General features: G+C 38.7%; 2 protein-coding genes across 41 annotated transcripts in view; one reads left to right on the top strand and one right to left on the bottom strand.

Moving 5' to 3' along the window:
• Positions 1-4729, bottom strand: part of LOC308080994 (LIM domain and actin-binding protein 1-like) — a 34983-nt gene extending 30254 nt beyond the window's left edge. Inside the window, exon 1 of the mRNA XM_080423123.1 lies at positions 4618-4729. The gene's annotated coding sequence lies outside the window, so the exon portion shown is untranslated. The remainder of the gene's footprint in view (positions 1-4617) is intronic.
• A 6318-nt stretch (positions 4730-11047) lies between these two features.
• Positions 11048-25249, top strand: part of znf740a (zinc finger protein 740a) — a 34832-nt gene continuing 20630 nt past the window's right edge. For 25 of the 40 annotated variants that reach the window (XM_080424564.1, XM_080424573.1, XM_080424566.1 and 22 more), the window contains exons 1-9: positions 11048-11158; positions 15088-15259; positions 15738-15932; positions 17330-17446; positions 19438-19488; positions 22092-22212; positions 22490-22573; positions 23345-23428; positions 24585-24668. In XM_080424564.1, the coding sequence (XP_080280690.1) occupies positions 15215-15259; positions 15738-15932; positions 17330-17446; positions 19438-19488; positions 22092-22212; positions 22490-22573; positions 23345-23428; positions 24585-24668 (781 nt within the window). In that variant the 5' untranslated portion in view covers positions 11048-11158; positions 15088-15214. Of the gene's footprint in view, positions 11290-11958; positions 12070-15087; positions 15260-15737; positions 15933-17329; positions 17447-19437; positions 19489-22091; positions 22213-22489; positions 22574-23344; positions 23429-24584; positions 24669-25249 lie in introns of those variants that run through there. The other 15 variants (XM_080424581.1, XM_080424579.1, XM_080424574.1 and 12 more) reach the window with 10 other exon arrangements.

Below are 25249 nucleotides of genomic sequence, written 5' to 3'. Positions count from 1 at the left end.
TGGTTTGGACAAAATCAAATATCACAATATTATATATTTGTTTACTGATACCTTGATATCAATTTGTGACGATATAGTGGGGATGACTTTCACAAAATATTTGCACAATGAGACATTGTTGTAAATAAATAATCATCAGTAATAGTGCCTAATAGTAACTATATAATACCTAAGTGAGTAAAGGCAGGTATAGTAGAACAGCTAGACCAGTCAGGTAAGTTCAGAACATGACATCACTTTACTGTAATGCAGCCTTTCAAACCAGGAAAGGACAAACACTCAAGTCATATCATCATACTACGATGTCTATAATCATAGACAGTAGCTAGGTCTCAAATCACGATAGCGACATAATATAAAAAATATTGCCCATCATGCCCTAGGAGGGCAGCCTCAAATTATAGGCTATCCACAAGTTTCCAGCAGAGAGTGGGCGTCAGTTCCGGTTGTAGGCTATACATATGCGCAGTGGTGGAAAAAGTACTCAAAAGTATCAATACTGCAATGTAGAAGTACTCTGTTACAAGTAAAAGTCCGGAATTCAAAATTTACTTACAAAAGTACAAAAGTATTGGTATCAAAATGTACTTAAAGTACCAAAAGTAAAAGTACAAAAATGTTTGAAAATAGCAGATCTACAAGCTCACAACACGTCGCGATGCGACGCGTTGTGAGCTTGTAGATCGGCTATTTTCAAATAGCCTCGGTTTATAATGTAATAATTTATATCTGCAAAGTAACTAGTAACTAAAGTTTTCAAATAATTGTAGTGGAGTAAAAGTACAATATTTGCCTCCGAGATGTAGTGGAGTAGAAGTAGAAGTATTGGAAATTGAAAATACTCAAGTAAAGTACAAATATCTCAAAATTGTACTTACAGTACAGTACTTGAGTAAATGTACTTAGTTACTTTACACCACTGCATATGCCTCCGCCGGATATGTCCCCCACCACCAGGCCTGTGCATAGGGCCTGTGCCCCAGTAAATTCCCGCGGAAACAGGTGGATAAAGGATGTGGGTCATCACATGTCAAATAGAAACGGGCTCTCATTCACCTCACATGCCATAAACTTGATGAATTTAACCACTTCAATCTGGGAACGCATCTGTGTCATTTTAGATTTAGTTGGCTATTTCTTGAAAAAAATTGGAACATTTTTGAAAACCTTTGTATATATGTGTTTTAAAGCGAACATTTTTAACTCCGATCTGTGCTTCTGGGGGTCCCTGGAACAACATAGTTTGAGATGGGGGTCTGTGGCCAATTACATATCATTTTGGGGGGTCCTTGACATGGAAAAGTTGGAGCACCACTGATATAGCAACATACTGTTAGGATTTAGAAAACATTTTTAGATATGTATTTGGCCACGGACCCCCATCTCAAAATGTTTTGTTCCAGTGTCCCCCCAAGAAGCACAAATTTCCACGATTTTTCAAAAAATAGCAGATCTACAAGCTCATAGCGCTATGAGCTTGTATATCTGCTATTCTATCTGCTATAGCCCAAAGAAATGTGCATTACTATCAGTCACACATTCACACACTGACGGCAGAGGCAACCACGCAAGCCGCAGTTAGGGGTTCAGTGTATTGCTCAAGGATTTAACCGAGAACCTTCCGGTTCCTGCTCTTCCTGCCCCCATTCATATTAATCTATTATTATAAATCGACAGGAAGTGATGCCCATAATGCCCTAGGAAACTTGTGGATAGATTCTGCATATTCCTTGGCCATGCCAAGACATAAACATTGTTTATGTATAGGCAATGGAAGCTGTAGCTGTAGCTTGTTTAGCATTGCAAAAAAATGCAATAGAATTTGTATTTAGTTATTTAGTTATTGCATAAAAGCTGGCAGTAAACACAGCTCAGATATCTTTCTCTGCAATCAGATGAATCTTTCCCAAGCAGGTGGTTTCACATCACCTTCAATTCACTGATAAACATCTACCAATTGTTTACACTTATGTAACCACATCTAATTGTGTAATATGGCGCATAAGGTTCTCTGAGTTCTTTGGATAGTTTTAGAAGTGGTTCACAAACATTGGCAGACCTCTTCACAGGGCATGAATAACATGACATCAAGTTCTATTACAAGAAGATTTTCACTTTAGTTATATTTCATTTACTTTAAGAGTCCAGTCCGGATTTTTGAACACAGAAAATCCAGCTTTATGCAAATATTCTTTGAGTTTGAGCAGTTGTGAAATTTGGATAACTAAACCGTAAACTGTAACTCTAACTGAAAGTGAAACAAATCTTGGCTTTAAGGTACGGTCACACCTAGCCATGGTTTACATGGCGCTCGTCTGTCACAAGCGTCATGGCGCAACTTGTTCCTGTTTTTAGAAATTTCTCCATTTACTACATAAACGTTCAGATTTCATATATAAAGTGCTGACCCCCCGGCCATGGATGTATCAAGTTAAAACACCTGGGTCTAAGTACCCGTATCTTCCGTATTGTTCAATAAAAAGCATTTTAATCCGAACGGTGGCCATTTTCTAGAAATTTCCTTCATATGCTTTCAACTATGCGACCCTATCGGTGTATTGCACTCAGATACATTATAAGTCTATGAGAAAATGGCCGGCGATCTAATTAAAATGCTTTTTATTGAATAATACGGAAGATACGGCTACTTAGACCCGAGCGTTTCAACTCGTTACATCCATGGCCGTGGGGTCAGCACTTTATATTTGAAATCTGAACGTTAATGTAGATGTACGGGTTGTAAATGGAGAAATTTCAAAAACCAGGAACAAGTTGCGCCATGACTGTCATGCTTTAGGGCTAGGTCACACCGAACTTTAATTCTGCCTATGCAGCGGATTCTGCCAATGCTTTTCAAAGGGAAAGGAGCGGGGTTTTCTGCGGAAATACACGAATGGCAACAAATCGCTCCGTTCCCATTGAAAAGCATTGTCAGAATCCGCCTCATAGGCAGAATCAAAGTTTGGTGTGACCGCACCCTTAGTGTCATGCAGTGTCAGTGTTTGTATCAAATGTTGTCACTTGAGTTAACAATGGAGAATGTTTTCACTCCAAATTAACCAGTGTGTAAACACAAACAGTGCCAGTAGCACAGTCATAGTTTTTCAGTTAGAGACACGATATCTAACTATTTTAAACAGGTTTAAAATGACCTGATATAGCCAGCCATCTCCTCCCATCTGTCAACAATCAGTAACACAAACAGATTGGGTCTCAATGACCTTGAGTTGCTGCCACCCTGCAGGTTACAGAGTAGCTCAGAAATTATTATTCATATCCCGAGGTCTTATATCAGTGTTTCTTGCCTCTTTTAATTATGTGCTGGAGAATTGTGTATTATGCAACCAAACTGTTTTGGCAACAACCACAGCTTTCCGAAATAATGGAGCTCGCTGTAACATATGCTTAAAACTATTATTCAATTTTCTGTCCCTTTCTGTGTTGACAACAGGCCTAACATCAAATCCCCTTTGTTTTTAAACAACTATATTCTCATTAGCGCCTCTCCATCACCACAACCACACGCCCTTATAGCCAGACACCATTTCATTGTCTCTTCATCCTCTGTTTCTCATCATTTTGAAACAACAAATAAATACAAAATTAGTTGAAATGTTCTGAATGCATGTCTATGGATATTTAAAGCAGTTTGTGTTAAAAGGTTGGCTGTTTAGGGGCTTGTAAGCCAAATAAAATAATACGCCCTTCAGTAAATAATTTAGCTTAGTAATGTAAAAACTATCAAGAAACAATTCGATTTTCACATCATTGTGTGCCTTTCCTACGGCAATGCTTTATCAATTCCAGGACAGCACAAACAGGACGGTAAATGTACTTCAACAGAGAGCAAACTGAACTTTGAACCGCACATTTAGCCAAGTTTCTCCCTAGCAACCTGTTACCACAACAAAGCCAGACATTGCACAGCACAGCACAACATGATTGACGTAAGGGTTTTGTCTAAATGGCTGTAAATACCTAAGTCACGAAAAGAAAAGGCATTTATAGTGGAACACAACATGCAGAAAAACTGGAAAATCACTATTGTAACTGAGCCAGTGCCATAAATAACCAGGGACAGTCACTTATCTTGATGACTTGGGCCTCACGTTCTGCCTAATGGTGAGTAGTAGCCTACAGTACATGTTATCTGAACAACAGCAGACATACGTACGTACCGTAGGCCTAATGACGGGGGCAGTTGTCGTTCTGTAGTAAATACAGACCCAGATATGGCTCTTATTAGCTGCTACTGTTATATAAGAGTTACATTTTACAGTAACCATCTGATCTGTGTAATTTGAAGTCTTTTGCAATGTTCAGCCCACAGCTCCGTCTTGGACATGTCTTACTAATGACAGAGTCACATTACAAAAGTGTTCTTATAGGGTTTAAGTCTGGATAAAGATGGGGAGAGAGCTATAGAAGGAGGCATGAGGAACACACCTAGAAGGAAACTCAATCCCTCATACCGGGCCAGGCTAACCCCACATAACATACACATAATAACACAGGTTCACATGTACTACTTTTTTCTACAGTTTTACAAAGTATGTAAAAGAAAATACCTTTTTCGCATACTCTTTATCTAAATATGTTTCTGTTTCTGTTTCTTACCTGTAAAGCACTTCCGATGAGTCACTGGTCTTGTTGAAACCTTCAGACACCTGACACTCCGTCCTCCTGCCTTGTACCTTCTGCCCTGTGTCTGTGCAGGCACTGAGCGCTGAGCACAAAGGTGTCATGGGAGTGGAAGACGCAGGTCATGTGGTTTTTCTGCACCAATTACCTTAGGTATTGCATTTCCCTGTATACCTGGGACATTGTGTGTGTGTGGGGGGGGGGGCTCACACACCCACAAAGAAGCAGGCACAAAAGCAAAGCAGAAATAGGAAATGGATTCCCTGATGCCTCTCTGTCGAAATGTAATGATTTACTATTAACAAACCCACCTGTTACATAACTGACTGTGTACTACTACTTGATAACCTATATCAGTAGTAGAGACCTGTAACTACAATATAGTAGGGTATACATTTGGAACCCTAACCCTGAGGGCCCCTGGACCACACTTTGACAAACACTGACCTATATAATATCAAATAGGTTTCATTAAGATGGCCATTAAAGAAGACGTGTAAATAGAAGGCAAGCAAACAAGTAAGCAAACAAACAAACAAGTAAGCAAACAAACAAACAAACAAACAAACAAACAAACAAACAAACAAACATAGTGAGAGGCTCTTTGTACAACTGACTGACTGACTGACTGACTGACTGACTGACTGACTGACTGACTGACTGACTGACTGACTGACTGACTGACAACAGTTTTTTTCAAGTGAAAAACTTTATTGTGCATTCATGAGGCATCGTGCGCCACATATTGTTTTACAATCCAGATTCTGCATAGCAAGCCCATGGGCCCTCTCCACTCTCCACCCGCTAAAAGTGCAAAACCTGTAGCAGAGTTTCTGGGTGACAGAGTGGTAATACTGGCTTGGTAAGTATGTCTGCCCTGAATGCTGACTGACTGACTGACTGACTGACTGACTGACTGACTGACTGACTGACTGACTGACTGATGTGACAACATTTCAATCCAAAATAAAATCACACTATTTAAACAGTAAACACACCACATCTGTTTGATGTGTTGTGGGTGTGCTTCCACGGGGAGTGGATTCTTTACTCTAAAATATACTTAATGCTTTCTAAATTCTAGAGGCTTTTTTCCATTAAAGTAATTACACTTTTTTTTTTGATCCCATTTTTCTGTTATAGCTAGACAATTATAAATGTTAAGACATGCTATATATAGTAACATCAAACTCAATTTTGAATACAATAATTGTGTTGTTATTTCTTTGCACCTTGACTAATGCAATGTCATTACATTAAAGAAATGTAATTAAAGAAATACAAAAACTTAATAGGCTACACACTACTGCTAGACTTTTAACCAAAACAAGGAGAAGAGAATGACACTGGTTGGCTGTCTGTTCTAGGATTAATTTGAAGATTTTACTGATTCTTTTTTTAGGACCTGACCTTTAATTATGCGAGTGCTTAACCCCTTACACACCTGTGTACAGCCTGAGGTCCTTGGGTGGAGAGGAACCTGAGTAGAGCCTGAGTAGAGCTGGGTTAATGTCAGTGACGGCTCCAGAGAATTGTGACTGCATGGGGGGGCTATGGGGGGGGGGGTGGGGCTGTCTTTTTTAGAGCACGGGCTAATGAATTTTGTCAACAAGCAATAATGAATAATACTAATACGACAAACGAGATTCAATGATCCATGAGTATGATTTTATAGTATGGTTTACATAAAAGTCAGTCAATTGTCACATTTATATATATTTCATTTATTTATTCCATAAATATTTTTCTTCACAATTGGGTTTGTGGGGAGGGAGGGCTTAGGGGGGGCTAAGCCTTCACCAGGGGGGCTGAAGCCCCCCCCTAGTCCCCCTTGGAGCCGTCACTGGTGACTGTCCCTTTAAGATAATATAGATAACATAACATAACATAACATAACATAACGTTGCGTATCTCCATATTCAAATTTGTTTCGTTTTTTCATTAAATGAATGCCCTACTTTATCATACTACAGCGTCACACAAAAGCATAAAAAGTAGCAGATCTGCAAGCTTGTAGATCTGCTACTTTTGATGCTTTTGAATTTGAATCTTGAAAAGTAACCGTTTTTGGGCAAATGAGGTTTCTATACCCGACAGAGACGATAATAACATAAACCTTTATTGCTCCCCATGGGGAAACCCCAGGCGTCGTAGCAGCAACAACAGTAAAGCGTGAAACACAGGATATAGGTAGCCTACAGGTACATGTAAGAGTAGAGATACAAGAATGAAGATCAAATACAAATAAATAGACTTATATAGTCTGACACCATAAATCTGCACTGGGTCTGACTGAGTTAACATTTTCTTTCAGGGCTCTTTGTCTCTGGAATGTCGTTTTTTTTGTTTGATTGAATACTTTATTAGTCAGAAATGTAAACAGCACATGGTACAGTCAGACATTAAGGCTAAAACGATAACACAAAAAGGTCCTGGGGACATTGTGGTCCTATGTACTAAATTCATCAACATAGTACAACAAATGTACACAATAATACATGTCATCAACAAATACAAACACTATATGTACAAACACACATTTTGAAACAGACCAGTGATGTACCATGCCTGAGGAGCTCATGCAGGCTTGATAAATAAATCAGCGTCTTCTATTGAATACCTTCTTATAAGTTACAACTTACTTTATTTTTTTATAAAAAAATTATTTTGTGATTTTATTGTTTGATTCTTAATGTTTTTCTTGTTTCTCACTGCACTTTACATTTGATACGTTATTGTGTATTTTTTCTTCCGTTTATTATAAAGCACTTAGTTGTGTGCTTTGTAAATAAAATGTATTATTATTATTAATTCAAATAATTTACCTTCAGTGAGTAAAACCACGGATATAGTGTCTCTTTAAAGCAGCACTATGTAACTTTCCTCTTCTACCCCGGATTTGAACCTGGTTTCCTGCTCAAGTACTGACATTTACCATTGAGCTAATAGAGCCTGCCTGTTTTCTCAGGGGATAAATTGAATTCTTGACCATCAGCTAAAAAGAATTGTCAGATCCTGTGTCTAGGTGAGACATGACCTTTGACACGATATAAATGTCTCAATAGAAGAGCATGCAGGGAGACAAAATGTAACCACCCTAATTAAGTGATATTGTATTAATATACTAACTCTACCATACAGATTGGACAAAATTACATTTTATTCATTAAAAAAGAGTTACATAGGGATTAGGGAGGCTTTAAGCTCTACATGGGACTGTCCACACGTCACGCATTTACCTTCATATTAACGAGATACAAACACATGAACATTTCTGTCTGAACAAGCTTCTGACTCTACAGAGTCATAAATCATAAAAGAGTAACAGATGTTGCTAAAGTGTTGGCAGGTATAATATATAATATATATCTATAATGAGATCATACAGTTCCTGTAACTCCCGTCCTGGCAACACATTGAAAATCTTTTGTTTACCTTTTGCAAAAACTGCCACAAATCATGAACGCAGCACCGAATCTGCCCCTAATTTGAATCACACATCCAGGGGCCTCTAAACCAGTTGGTTTCCAAAGTGGGGTCCGGCTGACCCCAGGGGTCCTTGAGGGAGTTCCAGGGGGTCCCCAGCAAAATTTGTGAATACAACATCACAATCATTTTAACCCGTTTTATCCATATTTATACTTTGGCTATGCAAAGATATCAGATATACAAGCTCGTACAGCTTGTACATCTGCAATTATTTGTATTTATTTTTACATTTTTGAGTATACTTGAAGTGTTTGAATTTTTTTTTAAACTTTTCTTAACCCCAAATCTTCTTTTCTGGGGGTCCCTGGGCACAAAACTGATGTTTCAGATAGGGGTCTGCGGTCGAAAAATATAAATTTGGGATTCCTTGGCACAAAAACATTTGAGAACTATACTGCTCCAAACAACGCAACAACTTCCACCCTGTCACTGTTTGTTGCAGTGATTATAACTGACCAACATATAAGCCTAAATATAATTCTAGCGTACTAACAGGAATCAAAAGTAGAGCAGAGTAGAACCTATTTGGTGATACAGAAGAATGTTGGAGACATGTCTAAAATTTGCGGTTGGTTGTTTTCGGCATAACGTTACCATCCTTCCTTCCTTTACTCAGTCTGTTAGCTGCCATGGGACTGAGTCATTTGAAAAGCATAAGCTGAGATAAATAGATAGAACCTTAATATCAGACACATAAGAACAGCAGTGCAGAGCCTCTTAAAGAAACTGTTAATGGTGACATTTTAATTTCAAGCTGCATTTGGATTCAGGTTCTTCTCATTCCATTGAGCGCTTGTCCTTGAGGATAAATACTTTATGTTTCATTAATCATTTTTCAGAAGCAGATGCAGCTAACTGACATGCAGTCAAAAATGTGACAGGGAGATTTCTTGGGCCCTGAAACTAGTTATTACAAATGTTCTGGCTTGAATATGATTTCTTAGATGTACTAGTTGTTTTTGGCGGAACATTACAGCCCTCCCTTCTCTCCATCTCTTTGCGCTCAAGACTCAAGAGTCATTTGCAAGTTGAAACAGACAGATAGATTTTATACCTTTTATTGCACATTATGGGCTACAGCAGAGGTCGGCAACCTTTTTGACATGAAGTGCCATGTTTAAACCTTTTTTTCTTCTTCCTCAGAACTATTTTCTTTCACATCAGGACATTGTAATGATCACTAGACTCAGAGCAATAATCCACCTATCTCCAAGACTCCCTCCCCAGTCAGAGTTCAGTTTGAATGAATGTAGAATTATATGCAGGGTGTAATTTGCATACATTTGTGAGGGGACTTGATTTAATTGACTACATCATTTTTTTATATTTCATTTTAAACCAAAACTTCTCTCTCTCACACTTATACCAGTATGCCAGTGATTGCCCTCCCCTGTGCCAATGTTGGCACCCGTGCCTAAGGTTACCTACCCCTGCAGGGGAATAATATACGACTACTAAATTAGTCTACCCCATATTCTGCACATTCCACGTGGCTGTAAAGGGGTTTCACCCTTACCTGTCTGTCTTTCTCGACCTGTTCTTTATTTTCATATTTGTCATTATATCCTCTGTCCAGTATTAGCCAACTCTCATAATTATCTTGTTATAATATTGTAATTATTTTAGCACAGTCAGAGTGATAAATAAACCCTCTTGAATCTTGAGGACGGACGGACGGACGGACAGACAGACAGACAGATGGAAACAAGGGACTTTTACCATCATTGTGGTAGTTGTACCACTGTACTATCTTGCAAACTGTTAACAAAGTATTCAATCAATCAATCAATCAATCAAAAAACAGACATAGATATGGATGGATGGATAGATAATTTAGACAGACAGACAGACAGACAGACAGACAGACAGACAGACAGACAGACAGACATTTTATGGCACATTCTATATAGTGTAGCGACCCTGCAAAAGACCTGCAGAGCTGAAGACCCCGGGTTAATATTAATAGGAACCAAATTGACCTTTATGTGTCAGTGTCTGTAACTCTGAGAGTGTACAAATGGAACCAAATGGACCATAACGGGTCCATTTGGTTCCAATTGTACACTCTCAGAGTTAAATGACGACACAGTGTATTCAATTCAATTCAATCTTTATTTCAGCCTCAAGGTCCATATCACAGACAGAATGACACATGCACAACGATAAATGAATCGTGCATTGTACATATTTTTTACCTTTCATACCAGTAACCTGTAAGCTGATTGTATGATGTTCTATATAGTAGTGTGTATATCTGTCTGTCCCTTATGTCATCATGATTTGTGTGCATGGGGATCTCATTTTAAACAAGCTCAGTGCTTAATGAGTCTTCCAGTTTAGTAGACCTTGTATTGTGAATTTGTACTTCCATGTACTGATGTTCTCATGTCTTACTAAATAGTAAGTACATCAATCAATCATGTGCAGTGTAGATTGGGACCCCCAAGAAATCAAAATGGTTGAGTCCCTGGCATATCTTTTCAAATGGGGGTCCGTGGGCTAATATGTGTCAATTTGGGGGTCCTTGACGCGAAAAAGGTTGAAACCCACTGCTTTATTAGACAGATAGTTAGGCCTCCTTATTATTGATATCAGACACAAAAGAACAGCAGAGCTCATTTTATTAGAGCCAGTCAATGCATTTGATCCTGATGATTCTCATCTCATTGTAGCTCTGATAGACATTGTTATTGTGATGAAGACCCTGTTCATCTCTAAGGTTCTCTTCAAAGGGTGTGTGTGTGTGTGTGTGTGTGTGTGTGTGTGTGTGTGTGTGTGTGTGTGTGTGTGTGTGTGTGTGTGTGTGTGTGTGTGTGTGTGTGCACACTGGGGCGCGCTTGTGCACGCGCGTGGGGGGAGGAGGTTACATCCTGTGGCGTTTCCTGTGTTTGTAAACTAGACGAGAGAGAGAGAGAGAGGGAGAGAGACCTAGAGCTAGAGAAAGAGAGAGAGGGAGAGAGACATAGAGCTAGAGAGAGAGAGGGGGCTCGAGCGACGGGGAGAGAGAGAGAGACAGTGAATCCTAAAGGTAAGATAAATAAAAGCCTCGTTCGCATGTTTTTCCGTCGAGAATTAATACGTTTTGTTGTTATTGTTGTTGGAGGATGACGGAGATGTGTTTTATGATGTTTTTTAAAGTTCCGTTGGCACGGTGAAGCGGTAAGAAGGTTTACAAAGAGGCTTTTTTTTCTTCTCTTCTTTTAGCTGCTTGTGTTTCTTTCAACGTCAACGTTAGCCGACGCAAAGCTAACAGGCTAAAGCTAACGTTCTGGGCTAGTGTTGCCATGTCTGCTTGTTATAAGCGACTTTGATGGGCTTGTTGTTTTTCTGTAAAGTTGCTTGTAGATATTGGTAGTTGAGGGTTGTGTTTTTTGGGGATTGTTTCTTAATGTAGTTGTTTATTTAGGATTGTTTCCCCACCAGTGGTTCTTCAATATTTTCATAAATGTTTTGTGCCCAGGGGAGCATTTGTTTTTGTTAGAATGTTCCAAAAAACATACTCCAAATATTCCACATTTTATTTAACTTTTTTTTTAAATAGCTGGTGCATATAATTAATTTTTTTGATTGATTGAATACTTAATTAGCAGTGTGCAAAAAAAGGACAGGAAAGTACAGTTCAATACGAGGTCTGTTAAGAGGATTTTAAACCCAAGAAAGCACTTCCATTGGGGTCCTCCTTTGTACTCAATTCATCGAAACATTAATGACAGACAAATATACAATACTAATATACAAAAACATCATACTATAAGTGCTCATGTGGCCCTCGCTAGTTGCTTCATATGGGCTTATTTCTCTCGCTAAACCTGGCATCCCTGGTAGTGGGGCGGTGGAGGGAGAGGAGAGGAGGAGGGAGACGCCATTAGAATGTCTTTATCGTCGAATCCAAACCTCCAGGTTCGGCTGCTTTTCTGTATTCTTTCCTGCACATAAAAGGTAGCGCGAGCACCGAATATATATTTATTTACGTATTTCTTAACGCCGTTTTAATCGATAACGTATTTAGAATAGAACAAATAAAAACAGGCGCGTGGGCAGGACAACATTGGGGTAGATTTTTTTTTTCTATTTTTTTTTCTACGGTGAAGCTCACTTCTTCGTCGTCGACGACAAAATAGCAGATCTGCAAGCTCTCAGCGCGTGGCGTCCGCCGCCCGCTGAGAGCTTGCAGATCTGCTATTTTCCTGCGGCGCGAGGCACCGTCTCGCGACGCAGCCTGTAGGGTTAGAGCGAGCTGGAGCTCGAGCGAGCGGGGGGCGATGGGGGGAGGGGGAGGGCGGCAGCTAGCCACGTTAGCTTAGGATGGCTGCTAGCCCCCTAGTCCGTCTGGAAATAAAGAGCTTCAGGTTGTTATTCGGTTATAACAGTTATAACGGTCGGTTATAAGGACGTGTTTTTCATCGGGAAAAGTCACGTCGACACTTTATTTATTCGGGTTAAAACGCGACGTTTTATTTCGCACGAACTAAAGTATTAAACGTCTTTTTTTCATAAACGTTTTGAGGCTGCAGGCTAAAGGCCCTCCTCCTCTTGTCTGGGGTCTGTCGCGATATTATCGCGATACGTGTTGTTATATCGAGCTGCATTGTGCTACTGTTGTTTGTTATTAATGTGTAATCATCCAGTTGTTATGACGTTAAAACCTAAGTGTTTATCTTCTTGTGGGCCGTTACACAACGATAACAAAATGGTAGTAACGGGGTAACAGTGACGTTACTATGGTGGTCGGTGGCGATGTGTGTGTGTGTGTGTAACGTGGATTAATAGTAATAATGATGCCCCTCCTCAATCATAATAATGAGAAACCCTCTCAACCTGGAGCTATCGCACACTGACGTGATGGTTGATCATTTGTTTTTCTGCTCAGTGTAAACAATAACAACCAAATGAGGGTCAGAGCGCGCTAAATAAAGACATCCTTATCTTGATTTGCATCAGAGAATGATCAGTAATAAATAATGCCCTCCTCAAACCTAACGATGCAGACGATTGAATACTTGATTAACAGTTTGCAAGATAGTACAGTGGTAGAATTTTATACAATTTAAGGATAAGACAAAAAGTCTTAAGGTCTTGTTTCCATTGTGGTCCTGTACATGCATTAATTGATCATTGTGGTCTGATTGATTGAATACTTTATTAGCAGTTTGCAAAAAAAAGCACAGGAAAGTGCAGTTCAAATACCAGGTCTGCTAAGAGGATTTTAAACCCAAGAAAGCCTATGGCTTGTTTCTATTTGGGTCCTTTGTACTCAATTCATCAAAACATTTAATGACAGACGCATATCAGTGAATTATGGGGCACGTTTTTCACACACAGAAACAGTTCCGTGTCAGTTTGTGGACACACAATCCTGCTTGCTATTACATTTGCTCTGAATTATGATAACAGTGTGTATGGACCATGTTATAGCCATGCTTTGGTAAATGTTGCTGTTCATACAGGCCATTATTTGTTCATATTGTACACAGAGGGTTGTAGGAAACTAGGACTGGATTGTGTTGTTCCCCTCATACCTTTTACCCTGAAATCTACAGTTTACAAGCAGATGCTTTCACCCCCTCCCCCAATCAGCCCTTAGAATACTAATTAAACACTTAATCATATCTTCAAGTGTTCAGAAATTAATATACGCTTTTCTGTTTGACGTTGCTCATAATTTTTCCGGCTTTTAATTTTTTAATAATTATGCTCCAATTTGAATAGGACTATTAATGATTTGTACTGCTAGGTGTTAAGTTCACAATATAATTGCAACCAATATTATTATTTATTTATTATCTGACCCTGCGCTTCGCTGTCTGCTAAATGCCTAAGGTGTCAATTCTAACCCTTAAATATACATTGATTATGAATTTCATTTGTATTTTGGAGGGATTATTTGTTCAAGATTGTTGTCTGGAATACTTCTGTCGTCTCCTCATATCTTGCTTAGTAAATAATCGCATGCCAATGCTTAAACTACGTTAAAAAAATTAAATTTGTCCAGTTTGACGCTGTTTTGTGGATTTCTGTTCCCAACACATGCGGTTGTGTTAACTAGTCCAGAGTTGGATCAGGTAGCTAATATTAACCAGTCTATAACTTGCAGCTATATTGGCTACTAGGTCAATTAGATTTTGGAAAGATGATGGCTATATATGTCAACTACACTAATCTAGGCTCTTCTTTGTTTTAGATCAGAATCAGATATCTACTTGTATATTTGGGAATAGTTCTTTAGAAGAAATGGTAGTTTTAACAACATGAATCCTAGCATCCCTATTCTGGGTGTGAACGTTCAGCAAAAAATTGCAGATCTACAAGATCGCGCCACGTTGTAAGCCTGTGGAAAGGCTGTTTTCTGCAAAGGGATTTGTTCTGGTTGTAGAGTGATATATTAGCGTACCTAGTATAGAGCCTTGAGGGTTTAAGGGCCCTGTCTTGCACGTTGCCTTACCCCCATACCTAAACCTTTTAGGCATTTTTTACTAGTTTGAAAAACAGTTTGAAATAGTGAAAATAGCCCATCGACACGTTGTGTGCTTGTACTTCGAAAAACATTTTTGTGTTTTTTTAAAATAGTAAAACATGGCTAAAAAGTTAATGCATTTTTTTGAAGATGGGGCCCTACGTGTGATGGAGGGCTTGTAGTAGGAAATGGATGGGAAGTGATGTTTTATAGATAAAATATGTAATTGATGTCTATAACCTGAGCAATGCCCATAGAGAAGAATGACCAATAGTTTCTAAAAAAAAGTTCCATAATTGGAACTTTAAAATGTGATTTTATACTCCATCATATGGCGGCATCGTGCGTCAAAAAATAACCGATCTTCAAGCTCACACAAGGTGCGTCATGAGCTTGCTATTTTCGGAGTGCGATTAGCCCGGCCACCACAGTGATTGTTTTATTCTTTCAATGTTTTTTTTCTTCTTCTTCTGTTTGATTCACCTGCCTCCCTTTTCCTTCAGTTTTAATGCTAGATGAGTGAGGTGGGTGTGTCTTCCCACCAGACCGACCATCCTGATTGACGGATCTGTGGATGACCTTGTCCCTCCCACCCCTGTCCCTGCGTTCACATACACCGTTCCCACAGCAATGTCACATCTGCCCAGCAGCTCAGTCCGCGACCATATGAAATGGGTTTGTTTTTTGAGAACACCAAAAAATTATGGTTACAATAAATAAACATTTAACATTTACAGTCATGTGTCACTCAGGATGTTGTCGTTGTTTTTGTTGGATGTAGTCAAATGCTGTGTGAATGGTTAACCCTTTAAGACCTGAGGCGATTCTTAGAAAAAATCTAAATCCTAACAGTTTTTGGAAAAAAATCTAAATTTTTTTTTCAAGGTTTTTCAAAAATAGCAGATCTACAAGCTCATGGCGCGGCAGTCGGTGCCGCGCCATGAGCTTGTATATCTGCTATTTTTGAATAGCCAAAGAAATCTAAAGTGACCCCATCCCAGCCATTAACCCCATCCAGGTCTTAATGGGTTAATGGCTTACACGCATACTGTCTGAAATTACAGCCTGTTTTTGTTCCTGTAATGTATGGTTATTATGGCTGGGGTCCTATTTATGTTGTTAAAATCCTCCTCTCCTGTGTATATATTTCCAGGCGGGGCTGCTTGGGTGTGAGGCTGTCCTTTCCAGTATGGCCCTGATGCAGGCCAGCTCCATGGCTGGTCCACCCAAGAAAATGATGGCGCCGCTCGGCCACGCACACGCACACGGACCGCCGCAGAGGGAAGGCCCCGACCGCGGGCCCCAGAGCCACATGATACTCCCGTCTGGAATGAGCTGTCCACCTCTGGTGAGGAGAATTGATAAAATGACAATTGTTGATCTTTTTTGTTTTGTTATTAGATTTTGCATTTCTAATCGTAAAGGGTCAGGGTGTAACCTTCTGGCCTCATACGAGAAATGACTGCTCTTAGCAGAAATATTGACTTGGAATAGAATTTTATAGTTTCAAATAACTTGTGGTGATTTTTCAATTTACACCGGGAACGCAGACTGTGTCATTAACGATTTTTTGTAAATGACTGGGCTATTCAAAAAAATAGCACAAGCCACAAGCTTGTAGATCTGCTATTATTTGGAAAATCTTGAACATTTTGTGCAAAGTCTTTGAATACATGTATTTATAACTCAAATCTTTGCTTCTGGAGATCCCTGGAACAAAAATGTTTGCTTTAAAAAATATATATTCAAAGATTTGCACACATTTTCACGATCTTTAAAAAATAGTAGATCTAGTAGCTCATAGCTAGTATATCTGTTATTTTTTGAATATCCAAAGAACTCTAAAATGACACACATACTCTCCCGGTCTAAATGGGTTAAAATAAAGAGTGGTACTGATCTATCCCTAATATGCTTTGCTTAGCAACGACAAGCACTCGTTGCATCAACTCCAAAATTGAATGAGTGTTTATAACCACTTGAGCCCTGCATACATCATCGTATGACAATTAGCGAAAATAGCTGATCTACATAACAAGCTCGCTGTGAGCTTATTATAGAGCTGCTATTTTTTGTTATATTGCACAAATGACATGCCTAAAATAGGTACACCAGGTTGAAAGTGGTTAATCAGTATGACACCATTTACTATTGTCATTGCTGGCCAAGTCTCTAGGAATAATAGGAATATTTAATTAAGTCTTGATACTGCTCGATCTCAATGTTTTTATTTGTTTCTTCATATGCAATAAACCCTGTACCCATGTTAATGCATTGATATAACATATACTTTAATGTACTTTTGTACCTGTGCTTTTTGTTTAGTACTTGTTCACATTTTTCTAAATCAGTGGTTCTCAACCAGTGGTCCTTGAGAGGGGGTTCCAGGGGATATATATATATATATATATATATATATATATATATATATATATATATATATATATATATATATATATATATAATAGTTAAGAACCAAATTGACCCTTATGTGTCTAAAATGAACACTAATGATGATGATGATACAGTGTAGATTGGGACGCCCAAGAAATCAAAATGGCTGAGTCCCTGGCATATCTTTTCAAATGGGGGTCGGTGGGCTAATATGTGTCAATTTGGGGGTCCTTGACACGAAAAAGGTTGAAAACCACTGTTCTAAATGATAACTCGTCATGAAATCATAACTTGTAAATGGACTCAAGTTTCTCTCTCTCTCTTTCTGTGTCTTTTTTGGGGGATAACCAGCTCATCCGGAAGGAAGGTGAATTCCAAGCTCCCCGCCTACTGGACGAGAAGGAGATGAGGGCCAACGAGGACATGCAGCTGAAAAAAAAGAACAGGAAGTCAGGAACGCCCTGTAAAGTGAGAGAACAAGAAGGAAGGGGAGGGAAGGTCAGTCACTATGGCTGTTTAAAAAGAGAGTTAGCCCTAGGTATATGATAAAAAACTGCTAGTTTTCCCCTTATTGTGGGAAAAAAAAACGGGAACAGGGGGAACGCCACATGCGTGTCTCTCTTTTTGTTTTTTAGTGAAACCGAGGAGACGTTTATAAGCTTTTGTGTGTCTCTTGACTAGGAGCTTTCATGTGTAGGAGCACATTTTGTTTGTGTGGGGGTGGGGGGAGGAGTTCAGGGAAGAAGTGGAGAGGGGGTGGAGGATCTCTGGAGAGGAAAGAGGGGGAGGGGAGAGCGCAGCGCGTAGAGAGAAGAGCACAATAACTGCAGTTGTGTGCATAAGAGAGAGGGGAGCAGTAACATGAGGGGGAGGGGGGTGGGTCTTATAATCCCTTTTTGCTGTGTTTGTTTTATTTTTTTAAATAGCCATGTTGGTGTAAAAAAGAAAACATTAACCACTTAAGACCTATTTTATACTTTAACCCATTAAGGCCTGAGTCCAATTCTTAAAATGTTTTCTAAATCCTAACAGTTTTTTGAAAAAAAAATATAAAACAGTTTTTTTCACGATTTTTCAGAAATAGCAGATCTACAAGCTCGTAACGCGGCACTTCGAGCTTCTAGATCTGCTATTTTTGAATAGCCAAAGAAATCTAAAGTGACACAGATTCGTTCCAGGTCTTAATGGGTAAAAAAATTAAAAAAGATTTTAAAAAATAGTGAAAATAGCCCATCTACAAGGCAGCTCACAACCCTATCGCGTTGTGAGCTTGTAGATCTGCTATTTTTTTTTTAAGGATTTGCCTATGATGACATGCCCTAATTAGGGATGGCAGGTTGAAAGATATTGTTTTTATTGCCCTGTACTGTCATTATGTAAGATTGTTTGAATTGTATTTACATGTTTACAACTTTGAACGTAACGTGTGTTTTCAAATGAAACCATTGTTTCAAACTTCTCAATACTCGGATGAAAGAAATATATAAGAACCCAGATTTTGACGAGCTTTTTGTAAAGATGTTCTATATATTTGTTTGAGGCCGTACAGGGTTGTCTTAAGGGATTCATGAGGTAACTGAATATCCAAAAAAGAGGTGGCATTCCCAGTTTCCCTGGTACAGCAAAAAGCTCTATAGCCGTTTTTTTTAATTAAACTAGAAGTGCAGGTGATTCTTTGAACTGTTTATAAGCTCATGAAACGAATCACACAGAGGTAGGATTCAGCCATTAAGACCTGGAACGCATCTGTGTCACTTTTTTTCATTTGAGCTAAAAAGCATTATTTTACACTTTGGCTATTCAAAAATAGCAGATCTACAAGCTCGAAGCGTGGCACCGAGTTCCGTGCTACGAGCTTGTAGATCTGCTATTTTTGAAAAATCGTGAAAATGTGTGCAAATCTTTGAATATATATATTATTTTAAAGCAAACATTAACTCAAATCTTTGCGTCTGGGGGGTCCCTGGAACAAAATATTTTGAGATGGGGGTCCGCGGCCAAAGTCATATCATTTTGGGGGTCCTTGACATGAAAAAGTTTGAGCACCACTGATATAGAAACATACGTTTTTCAGAAAACCGTTTAGGATTTAGAAGACATTTTGCAGAATCGGAACCTCAGGCCTCAATGGGTTAAAATTATCAGTCGCCACGATTTGATTTCAGTCATTTGGATTCCAACATGTCTCTTATTGGCCTTTCTTTAACCCATTAAAACCGGGAAAGCATCTGTTATTTTTGATTTTATATAGATATATAGATAGCAAGAAATGTTTTTTTATAGAAAACTCTTAGCATTTAGAACAGTGGTTCTCAAAAATAGCAGATAATACAAGCTCACTGCGTGTCACTTCCAAGCCGCGCTGTGAGCTTGGAACAATTTTTTTTGAGTAATTTTGAAACTATTTTAACACAAATCTTCTCTTCTGGTGGGTCCCTGGCACAAACTCCTTTTTTCAGATGGGAGTCCGCGGCCAAGTGCATCAATTTGGGGGTCCTTGGCAGGAAAAGGTTTGAGAACCACTGATATAGATAGAGCATTTTGTAGAATCAGCCTCAAGGTCTTAATGGGCTAAAGAATGACTTATTATACGTGGTTGCGCACACTGAAAAATGTCTGATATACAAGCTCACAGCGTGGCATGACACGACGTGAGCTTGTAGATCGGCTATTCTGGTACGCAACACGGTGCACAACCATTACTATACTGTACATCAGACATACTCCTAACCAGGGTTGCTAGATCTGCTTATTATAATTTCCCTGCAAGATTTTATTTGAAAATAGCTGATCTACGTGAGCTTGTAGATCTGCTATTTTCAAATGGCTGTTGTATATGTTAAAGTACTCATGTGGCCCATGGTCGCTTCTTTTGGGCTGGTTTTCCTAGACCTGGTTGCTTGTTTCTCTCACAGAATGTGGCAACACTGCTCATAACCCATGTGACTTGTAAAGTCAAGCCAGCCCAGTAATAATAGATATTAGTTATTTTAAGATTAAAGGGGTAGTTCACCCCGAAAATGACTTTTTTCTCTATCGATTAGTCACCCCATGGAGACTTGAATTCATGGAATTCATTTAGTTTTTGTCTCATTCCTAAGCCAATAATTTGATGACCGGCAGCGATTCCGGTAGGAGACACTAAGTAGTATTTGTGTCTCCTACCACAACCACTGCCTACCGGTCCGCCCGCTGGTCATCAAATTATTGGCTCAGGAATGCGACAAAACCGGAAAAAAATATTCATGAATTCAAGGCTTAATGGGTTGTGTAATTGATAGAAAATAAATCAGTTTTTGGGTGAACTACTCCTTTTTTTTTTTAAAGAGTATTTGCATTGGTCAAACTAGCACATAATACATTTAATACATGTTGAGAAGCATCTTCCTTAAACCCTAATGGTCTCGGATACTTAATAAAAGCAAAGGTTAAAGCCTCAATCTGCAATTTCTTCAACAGGTTGGCTGTAAAGTTGAACAGCAGGAATATTTAGATTTAGACTGACAATACCTAAACATCGTAAGGTTGGGACTTGATGACCCAACAAAACCTTTCAGTCGTGACATAATTTTGAGTAGGCCTGCAGCTTAGTTTTTTTGCAATTCAAATATTATAAAATATAGATTTATTTTCCTCCCACTTTTTATTCACACATTTTTCCTTTGCCATTGTGTGTTAGGAACAAATGAGAGTTTGAATAACCAAATTCTTCCTTTGTTCAAAGCAAGGAAAATAATTCAAATAATGGTTAAACAAAACCAGCTCTCCCCCTCTAAATACCCCAAATGCATTGCTTTTTTCACAGACTTGGTCAATTCTAAATGATTTTCACATTTCCCAATTTCAACAGTTTGTCCGTAGTCTGATGCACAAGTGCATAAGTATTTAAATGTATAAAGTATTTACATAGAACATAGAACAGCATTGCATGAAATGGAATCTCACTGCTGTTGAAATGAAGGGGAAGCTGCAGGCACATGAAAAATCCATGTGCCTGCTGCCCTGACATTTAGAATCGAAAAACGAGGCCTTATTTGTCACACACAGGTACCGTACAAAGGCAAGCAGTGAAAAGGTGCTGTCGTAGCATGTTCCACAAGAATGTGTGCTAATAACCAGAACACAATATACAGCAAGATGGTATTGGAGATAATACTGGACTGTAATGAAATAATAAGAAAAATAAGATGATGTTTAAAAAGTAGTACAATTTAGACCACATTCTCTAACCTTCTTTAGAAACCTCTTGATATTTCATCTGGGATGTTTTGTCAACGGATTAAATTGTGTTAAAAATGATGCCGATGTGCACTGCCATAGGCTAATAACAGGTGTGTAAAGTACAGCCGAATTATAAGAACTTTAAACTTGTAGTTCTTTGTCAACAGCTATGGAATACTTCCCAAATGGGCTTGAGGTGAATAATTATTTCCCCCCTAAAAGCGATCTTGCTGACAAGGGACATCCATTAAACATCTTTTATAAAATATTCCAAGTAAGATATAATGTTCGACTAAGTCTTTTTAGAATTTTAGTATGGAGCAGTGTTGATTTCATCGACTAAAACTATGACGAAAAATGTTCGTCGACTACCTTTTTTCACTGCCGAAAACTAAATAAAAAACTAAATAAAAACTAAGCTATGACGACTAAGACTAAATATATTGACAATTTCATCAACAAATAAAAACTAGACTAAAATGTTGCATTTTATGCTTGGTTGCGCTAGGGTGTGCATGCTGAAAATAGCAGATCTACAACGTTGTGAGCTTGTAGATCGGCTATTTTCAGCATGCAACCGAGTGTAAAATCAGCCATTACGACGCCATCAAGGCACCGCCAAAATACATGTTAGTCGACTAAATCAACTGTAGATTTAGTCGACTATAACCTTATGACATTTTGTCGACTGAAACTAGACAAAAACTAAAACATTTCAGGTGACTAAAATATGACTAAAACTAAATGGAATTTTATTCAAAAGACTATGACCAAAACTAAATCAAAAATTTGCTGTCAAAATCAACACTAGTATGGAGTCCTTAATCTTGCATAATATTATTTGTAAAGCCTTAATAATCATGAACCTCTTTATTTATTTCTCTGCCGTCAGGCACAAGGTGCAGATGAGAACGGCCCGGCGTCCAAAGTGCAGAAAAACTTTATCTGCGATCACTGTTACGGAGCCTTTAGGAGCGGATACCACCTGAAAAGACACATCCTCATTCATACAGGTATTTGCCCTCATAGGAACGGCCCAGCAGCCATTATAGGGCGTCCATTAACAAGTGTTGAAATGGCAAAGATTACATTAATCATTTTTGTAGACGGGAGGCCCTCAGAGCTGGTTTATTTTTTATTTTTTAAGTTTTGAACGACATGTAGGTTGTTTTCTTTTGCAATGGCCTGCTTTTTTAAGAGCCTGTTTGGTATCAGCTTTTTGTGCCTCACAGCTTTATTTGGTGGTATCTTGTGGGGACCTTTCACTAAAACTGGTGCTCTTCGGTTTAGGGGAGAAGCCGTATGCTTGTGCCATATGTGACATGAGGTTTATTCAGCGTTACCACCTGGAGAGACACAGCCTCATTCACACGGGTATGCGTCCTCTAACCGTACCCATATTACATAAAAATCTAAGACTACCATGTAGTCTGTTAACACTTGGAACCAGTGGACACAAAAAGGTTCTCAGGGCTCATTTTGTCTCTGGACAGTAATTTCCAACAAAGCAAAAAAAGGCCATAAAAAAGTAGTTCTCATTTACACATCGGTCCCCCAATACCAAAGAACTTAAAGACAGGGTGGTGGTCTATTTGTCTTAGCACATAACAAGCTGCAGAAAACATGATATTTGTTGTTTTTTTGTTTAGTTTTTTTGCAATATTTCAATGTTCTATGTAGTGTAAGTATGGGTTTTGTTAAGACAATCAATGCATGGACATCAAAGGACTTTTTTTCATATAGCTTTGCTAGCTACAGTTGTGAATGAGGTCTTTTTAGCACAGGTTCAGTGTGTGCATTGTGCCCTTTGACAGTACATTCTTTGTCTCTCATTGTTTTAAGAATAATATGCACTGTGGGTAAGTCAACCTCTCAACCTAAGTTTGCTTACAAAAGTCACCCATTGCCTCTTAATATTGTCAAAATGAAAAAGGATTAAGAAGTACACAAAAATTGACCAGTTTATAACCAGTTGCCATGTTTTCTATATGTATTGTACTTTTTCCCAGACATGCCCATGCAAATGAGTACATTACTTTTTTAATGGCAACAAACACATCTCTGTAATTGTACTCAACAAAAACAATTGAGTTTCCCATTTCCTCCAGATTGAATAGCTGCTAATTGTATGCTCTGTGTGCATAGGGGTGAAGCCGTACGCTTGTTCCATGTGTGACATGAGGTTTTTCCAGCGTTACCACCTGGAGAGACACAGCCTCACACATACGGGTATGAGTCCTTTTACCGTACCCATTCTAAGTAATAAAAAAAAAACAACAACAACCGTAAACCTGGTCAATAAATCCAATCAAAATTCAACCGGAACCTTTCATACCATTGAGAGATCCCTAAGAATTTACAGAGTCCCAACAGGATTTTTCAGACGGTCTTGATTAAGGATAGTTGGTCATTTATATATGACGGCCATCACAGACTTTTCAAATCCTGTCAGACTTTAAAGTCCTGTTGAGTCCCTTTTGGATCATTAATAACAAACATCTGCAAGGACAGTATCAACATTTATTTCATGCGTCCATCCATTGTTCTTGCCTAAATCATTTTTATTCCTGAGGCCATCCCACTCCCCTAGCTCCTGTTTTTATGGAAATGATTTACAACTGGTTCATAATGGGTACATGTGCTTTTGCAGATGTACTTTTTTACCTAAAAACCACAGAAATTCTTTTTTTTTGGTGAAATGATACCACTTGTCTGTTTTAAGAAACAACATGTCGTCGTCCCCCAGTTTGTGCTTCACTTCCTACAGTGTTTGGAAGAAGTTGAGGAGCGAACAGGGAGGCAGTTGGTGTGACTACAGGGGAACACCCACATATCGTTGTTGTCGGGCAGAAACCTCTTGTGTTTTTCCGTAAATCAATACCCTATGTGATCATACTTAACAGTGTCACATAAAAGTATAAAAAATAGCAGATCTGCAAGCTCGAAACGCGGCGCGCAAGTGGCGTGTTTTGAGCTTGTCGATCTGCTATTTTTTTATACATTTGAATCCTGAAAAGCAACAGTTTTGGACATATGAGGTTTCCACCCAGACAGAGACGATATAGTCTCTCCTTAAGCAGAGAGCGTTACTTATACCACAGTGCATTGGCCCTTCTGATCTAAATTTGCAGTAGGACACTAATATATTGCAGCAAATTAAAAAATATTTGTGCAAAAATTGTTTTTAAAAGACGAGCCCAAAAATGTATTCAAATATGTCTTCAGGCAAAGACTAATACATGGACTAGGAAGGGATACACTCAATGTATAGGCGCATGACTAAAATGCTGGTATTGTTCTTGTAACCACTTGAGCCCTATTTCATACTTTTGTCTATACTTTTGTCTATGAACACAGTTTTTTAAAATGACTCTTATGTGTGTAGGGGTGAAGCCATACGCTTGCTCCATGTGTGACATGAGGTTTTTTCAACGCTACCACTTGGCAAGACACAGTCTCACTCACACGGGTACGGGTTCAAATCCTTCTTTGCTACACTAGAGCCCAAATAATACCCTACTATGGGGCAGATGTACAGCAGTATGTATGTATGTATGTATGTAGGCTGGCAGCATAACCGTTTTGAGTCTAGCTGGTCTTAAGTCCTCCGACCAATATGATTGAAAGTAATTGCACCTAGAATAAATATGTTCATATTTTAGCAGTGTTTTACAGTTCTGCACAGATTCCGTTTTGAGCTAGTCACAGTCCAACAATGGAAGAGAAATGGGGTTGGCTGGTTTTGTTGTACAATTAGGCCTAAACAACATGACTTTTTTTAAGACATTTGTTTTCATTAAATTTGATTGCCAACTTAAACATTTTGAAGGCAATTTGTTTAAAAACCTATTGCATAGCACTGATAGATTGCTCAAACTTAGTAACTGCATTAATTTTAAGAATTGAGGTCCAGATTCATATAGGCCATGGTGTAATATGAGAATAGTCCTTTGATGTCCATTCCTACTATTTCACATTAACTTTAGTGTCTAGACAATTTCATGTATTTTATATACAATAGATGCATAGTTGCTGACTGCTCTGTAAAAT

The sequence above is a fragment of the Gymnoscopelus braueri genome (assembly GCF_963280865.1).
Source record: "Gymnoscopelus braueri genome assembly, chromosome: 3".
Taxonomy (NCBI): Eukaryota; Metazoa; Chordata; class Actinopteri; order Myctophiformes; family Myctophidae; genus Gymnoscopelus; species Gymnoscopelus braueri.
The sequence above is the reverse complement of the archived record's forward strand: the minus strand, read 5'-3'. Positions and strand labels throughout refer to the sequence as shown.